Consider the following 7,012-nt stretch of genomic DNA (forward strand, 5'->3'; position numbering starts at 1 on the left):
ATAAAATTAAAAATATTATAGTCTAGATACAGAATGTAATAAAACTTAATGAAAATACGGATGGAAAATTGAAAATGGTATTATTTTAAAATTTTTTTTTTTTTTAAATTTCAAAACGATTGGATTTTTCGTTTTATTTGAGCTTTTTTTTATTTAAACAAAGAAAAACATAAAACAAGAAAGAAATTTCAAATAAAAACAGAAACAAAATGAAAAATTACGTTTTTTCTTTGAATTTTTTCAAATTGAAGTTTCATTTTATATCAAATCTGATAGTGTAAAAACAAAATATATTTTCTATTTGATTTTTTTTTGATAATCATACCAATATTCATTTTATTTTGTTTTGGCAGTATGAAATAAAAATCTAACGACTTCTCTCATAGTGTGTAGGTAGCTTTATCAAATTTATACCTACTTTAATGTACTGAAAATTTATATAAACTTCGAAAAAAAAAAACACAATTTATATATTTTTCAGATTAATCTTTTGACTGTGTATATAATAACGCCTATTCTGGTGAAGAAGTTATTTCACTGCGATATGGCGATGCAAAACACACATCAAAAATAGTAAAGAATAGTGTTCTGAGCATAATTTTCTATTGATGTAGTGTCCAGCTCCATGTCCCCAACCCAATCCAATAGAAAATTTGTGGTGAAACATGAAGAAGCGGTTGAAACAGTACCGATTAACTCCTATCAATTTATGCGAACTTTATCAGCGGATTGAGCAGGAGAGGAAGAGCCATCTAAATAAAGTAAATGAAAAATTGGTAGAAAATATGCCAAAATGTGTAAACATTTATGAACGTAATAACGAATTTTGAAAAATATGTGTTAAAAATGCAATTTTTCCCAAAATTTTTTGTTTGGTGCAAAATGGAGTACATGTGAGTTATTTTAGTTTTGTCTGTTTTTTTTACTTAGAACTTGATGCTTATTGATTTGAATTGCAATTCATTTTGTTACATATTAAACATAAAATAAGTGACAGAAAAACTGTTTGAATTTGCATTATTATTTTTTTTTTTATTCCATGAGAGGTCTTTTGTCATTTATTCTCCCTACTGTATTTATATATGGGCATTTTCATATCTAGTGACCAAACTCAAAAAAACGATTTTGACAAAATTTGCACCAATGTTAGTACTATTGAATAGTAGGCTAGACATCCCACTAAGTATAAACAAAGCTCTTAAAGGAAATGGTCTAACCTTTTATTTGAGAAAAAAAAAAAAGCAACAAAAACGTCCATTTTGAAAAAATAGGGGAAAATTAAGTGCCAAATATTGAAAAAATCTTATTGTTTAGTTAAAAAATATTTTTTTTTGATAGATATCCCACTTGATTCCCATTATGTGACTATAAAAACGTTAAAGTAAATTGTCTAAGATTTCGTTTGAGCAAAAAAAATTGAGGTTTTTGAAAAATTAATAATAACTTATTTAAAAAAAGTTAAAAAATTTAAATTATTTTTGGAAACATTGAAGAAATAGCTATCTGAACTCCTGTGATCAAATTTTATCTTGGAACAATAGATGAAAAGTTTCACGCATTTGTATGCGTGACTAAAATTTGACCATCTCTAGGTCCGGCAGTTCTGGACCGATATTTGAAAAAATAGTTCGTCATTAATATGAGTGCTTACAACCAATGAACATTCGATGATTTTCATGAGAATTTATATTTATTTTAAAGTGCATTATTGAATGTACTATAAAGTATCCTTCTTCTCGAACAACTTCAAAATTTGTTTGCTTGGTTGGTGCAAATTTCATCAAAATCGGAAGACATCGATTTTTAAAGTTGGGTCACTTTACACGAAATGACCCATATGTATATCGACCCTCTATATTCAGAAAGTGCTAACTCAATACATTTTCCAGTTATGGTATAAATTTGGAATCTTTTGGGAACTTTTGCGCTTTTTGTATCAGATTTTGTTATTTTTCTCAAATTAGAATACATATATGCCGCTCATTCGAATAGGTTTACTTCTTTACATTTGCAAAAAATGATAGAGTAATTAGTTATATTAAAATTATAAAAAATTATAAAAATAATCCATCATCCGAAAAAACAAGCAGAATCTGTTGACTTAGTGGCAGTTTTTATGATAGCTCATATGTTTGCCTTTGTTATGACTATATGCTAATTTATTTGCAAAATTCCTGTGACTTAGGACAGTTTCCAAAAACGCTTTAATTTTGCCATTTTCTTCTTCAGTTTGTGGCTTACCGAGAACTACTTCTTAAAAACATCTGAACAAAAAATAATTTATGTCTTTACAAACGACATCTTAATCACATCTAAAAATTCGATTAAATATTTTTTGCTTTTATAAACCAAATATATCCTTACATACCTATACCCTATATTCAAAATGTGCTAACTTTGAGATAGCATATTAACAAAAATTGTTGTTAAAAGTGCAAAAAATACTTTTTTGGGTTTCAAATTTATACCAGACGTAGATCATTTATTGATTTAGCACTTTTTGAATATAGGGTATATATATGATTTAATTTTCTTTTTCCCTTTAAACAAAATGAACATAAAACAAAATAAATCTTAAAAAACAAAATGTATTATGCTCGAATTCAGAAAGAAAAGAAAACAATTTAAAAAAAATATATAAAATTAAAAACTTCTCAGTTTTTGTTAGTGATTTTCATATATAGTTTTAAATATTGTTTTACATTCTTTTTTCTGAATACGAATACGAATATAATTTGTATATATATAATATTTTTTTTATATACATATGTACCAAAATTAAATTTTTAAATTTTATGTCCATTTTTGTCTTTGTAAGAGGTATTATTTTGAAATCAAAATTTACCGACCAATCGAGTAAGATTTTTATACAAAATCATATGAAAAATTTTAATTTGAAGTGACTTCCACAAGTGTTCACAAAAATATAAAATTAAAATATTTTTAAAAAAAGAAATTTCCAGCAAAATAAAAATGTTATACTTTATATTTTAAATAAATATATTAAATTAAAAAGAACACAAAAAAAGCAATAGAAAAGTAAAAACTTTAATAATATTTTTGTTATCCTACTGATACCTTCCCCATTTTATATTTTGCTTTTAGGAAAAGTTTCTTTTTGCATGTTTTTAATAAAATTTTATTAAAAAAAGAAGTAAAAACTTTAATAATATTTTTGTTATTCTATTGATACCTTCCGCATTTTATATTTTGCTTTTAGGAAAAGTTTTTTTTTTTTTGCATGTTTTTAATAAAATTTTGTTAAAAAATCCAAATATAGCAGTTTTCTGCAGATTTTGATATGAATTTTCAAATTACTATATTTAATTTTTAAATATACCCAAAGCTTGCTATTTAAATTTTCGCCACTGTATGTGTATTTCGTACCCATTGTTGTTTACACATTTCAATACTATCCATTATTGTCATGGCAATGCACATATCCTCACGAAAATACATATTATCGCAGTCATTGTCATTGGAACCGCAATTGTTGTTTTATTTTTCTTACGGCATATGCACATTAATACCCACGCTTTAAATGACATTTGGGTCTACATGCACACATATTCTTCTAAATTGTACAATTAACTATTCTTTTGCAAACACAGGCGGTAGCTAGTTACTACTGGTATTCTATTCGAATTATCTAAATAACAATAAACAAGAATAGCAAGGAAACAATACTATACATATCAAGATGCGTGCACAATTATTTATTGGCGGGAAGGACTTTCACATTATCTTATATAGGCTAAGATACGTACAATATTAAAAGATTAAAAAAAGCTTACAAATATCCAAGTTAGTATTTGATTCCTTTATCCATAAAAATAAAAATAAATCTATTAGTAGATGCCGCCGACGTGCATGTAAATGTATAGTACTAAAATTATTTGTATAGGTATTTGCAAATTAGCATAAAATTGTATAAATTTAAAACTTTGGAAAATACTCACCTTTTTCATTATTCCTGTTTTACGTTTTGAAAACGTTGTATAACGTCTCAATTTGTTATCAATATATTCCATTTTTATTTTGACTCGACCTTTCGTTTTTTTACCATTAGCCGGAGGGGACTTTTTGCTCTGTATGTTATAACTTTCATCCACAATATCTTGTACACTACCGCTACTTGATTGTGGTTGCTGCTGGCTATTGTGTTGTACATTTGACGTGCTCCCACAAGCATCCAGGCCTTGAAGAGATGTAATACTACCGGCACTAACACGATGATGGGATTCTTCATAGCAATCAGATCCGGCCCTTTTTAAACCTCTTTGTTGGTTGCCACTGTGACCACTAGTGTTGTTGCTGCCTAAAGATTGGCATTGTGTATTTGACATAAGATTTCCAGCAGAACGGGGTAAAAGTCCTCCAGCAGGACCTCCTCCAACTCCACTAATGCCTTGTAAAATACCCGTGCTCGGAGGTCTGCCTCCTAAAGCAGTTGGGTTCCCGTACATATCTGCTTGATCGGCTAAAGACAATCCAATACTACTCATCGAGTAATTTAAATTATAGCGCGAGTCTCCACGCGAAGGATCCATTCTTAGATAGAAATTATCCACCTCGATGCTTTTTTATTTGGAGTTATAGTAAATTTATTAATTTTTAAAAACGGATTAAATGTAACAACACAGCGCGTTTAAAATATTTTCATTAAATATTTTTGATGAAGTTGATTTGTTTGGTGTATATTTACATCCAAAAATAAACATAAAATACACACAAGCACATCTACATACGTTAACTCACAGGTTTCAGAACACACATTACGACGACCGCTGATGTTTAGCAGCTGTGAACAAATTATTAAATTTTCACAAAATAAAATAAAAATTTTTATGATATTTCACTTTTATCGATAGATTAATCACTTAAATATTTCAATTTTATATACTTTGTAAATATATTAATTTTATTATTTACATTTTCCACATTATTTATAATACATTTGCACCGTACCACCGAAATTTTGACAACTGCAAACTTATCGTATGTTATACTGTCAGGGCGCCCAAATATGTCAAAATGTAGTGTTGCAAAATGATTAAATTTTTTTGTAGAGTTGCATTTACTAACAGTTCAAAGTAATTGGAAAGATAACTGCAGAAAAAATAATGGCTAATATATCCTCTTAAATTGCACTAATGGCTCTGCATATTGACTTAGTTATTGTTAACAAAAAAAAACTGCCATATTCTTCCAAAAATGTAAAAAAACAGACGTGGGTTGATAATATATTATATTATATGGAAGTTAATGCGGTTGCGTTTGCCTTATGTGCTCTCTAGATGGAAGCACAATGCCGAATACGAATACTACACGTTTTCTAATAAATGAAGCGACCATAAAAAAATAAAGCAAAGAAAATCAATTAACAATGAGAATAAGAATCGATAAACTACTCTTAACTAAAAACAGACGTTCGTATATCATAAGCGAGTCATGACTCATGATCAGCGAAACGCAACGAAATGTATTTTCTCTTCTAATGATATTCTCTTAACTACTTCTTAAAGAGAGAATTAAAAACAGTATTATGTACATATTTACATTCGTTGATGGTGTGTACATATATGCATAAAATTTAAAGATCTTTGATTGGTTTTTGTAAAGACCCAGTAATAAACACTTACTTAGAAATATATACATATGTATGTACAATCATACATACATACATACAATTCATGTATGCATAACTATATTGTAAAAACGTATCTATTGAATCGAAACCATAGGTATAATTGAAAACAAATACGTACATAAATATGTATAAATATTTCTCATTTACTATTTCTGAAATAACTTTTAAGCAAATTATCGAATTTAAAAAATAAAATCAGATATATATACCTAGTATGTGTAGTTTAATATATTTCTAATCTGAATTTAAAATAAATGTTTACTTATCAAATTGGTATTTAAAAAAATCTAATTTTATTTTTACCGTTTTTTTTTTTAATTTCTAAAAATAGATGAAACTATGTACATATACATTTTTTAGTGGAAGATTTTATATTGAATATTTTTATAATTTATTTATTTAATTTGTTCTCTAATTTTTATAATCGTTGTTATAAATATTTAAGAAGTTTATTTAAAAAATATATATTTTTTTTTAAATTTATATACAAAATCTATTGTTCAAAATAATAGGAGTATTCGATTTATGTTCAAATATTTTCAAAATAAAAACAAAAAAGAACGTACTTTCATCTAAAATATTATTAATTATTGTGTAGCAGTACATCATCAGTTATTTTTGTCAAGATTTTATTTAGAAATTGGGTATCTGACTGAGCCTACAGAGCTTAATGTTTTCGGACAAGGGGCTTGATGACGCATGTCGTGGCCGATTATCCACAAATATGCAGTAATTTATTCGGAGACCCTTAAAAGACGTTATACGCAAAGTTATTCAACGATTTATTTTACAATCACTAAGTTGACAACCATATCATTGCCTACTTCCTTTGGAAGGAGCTTCCACGATTTTGGAATCAATAATGTTTTCATAACACTACACCGCCATTTTATCAAATTTGTGTGTTGGGAATATGAGAACATATCGCACACAAAGTTCAAAAATGACACAACTCAAAAATTTTGCGCTTTTTTTTTAAGGTGGAAGTACACAACACGCGTTGTACGCGACATCGCGTTATGGGCTTCTGTCAAAAAAATGAAATGGCGTATTTTCATTTAAAAAGTTACACACTGTAGTTTGTATCGCGTCTGCCGCGAAAAGTTTATCAACTTTCTACACGTCGGCAGCTGATCAGGTTTGTATTTTGTTTTGTGTAGAATAAGAATAAACATAAACAAAAACTTAAAATTTTGATTTTTAAAACAGTAATAGTCTTAAAAAACATTAAAAGAAAGATCAAAATGATGCGTGGTGTGTAACTTGCAGCTTATAAAGCGCGAAAAGTTTGAATAATGAAGCTATAAAAAAATTTCATTAGTTATTTATTTTAAGTATGTACTTCACAAACAAATATCTTGA

The 7,012-nt window shown here is 27.5% G+C and overlaps 1 protein-coding gene across 1 annotated transcript; it reads right to left on the bottom strand.

Moving 5' to 3' along the window:
* Nucleotides 1-692: 692 nt before the first annotated feature.
* Nucleotides 693-5,293, bottom strand: LOC119609665 (serum response factor homolog). The gene is made up of 2 exons (XM_037964522.1): nucleotides 3,960-5,293; nucleotides 693-752 (listed from the first exon to the last, which is right to left on the bottom strand). Exons 1-2 carry the CDS (start codon nucleotides 4,548-4,550, stop codon nucleotides 708-710), a joined length of 636 nt encoding a protein of 211 aa, XP_037820450.1. The 5' UTR covers nucleotides 4,551-5,293; the 3' UTR covers nucleotides 693-707.
* Nucleotides 5,294-7,012: the final 1,719 nt, after the last annotated feature.

The sequence above is a fragment of the Lucilia sericata genome, unplaced genomic scaffold (assembly GCF_015586225.1).
Source record: "Lucilia sericata isolate MDLA Ls3-8-SP2 unplaced genomic scaffold, ASM1558622v1 Contig001031F_arrow, whole genome shotgun sequence".
Classification (NCBI taxonomy): domain Eukaryota; kingdom Metazoa; phylum Arthropoda; class Insecta; order Diptera; family Calliphoridae; genus Lucilia; species Lucilia sericata.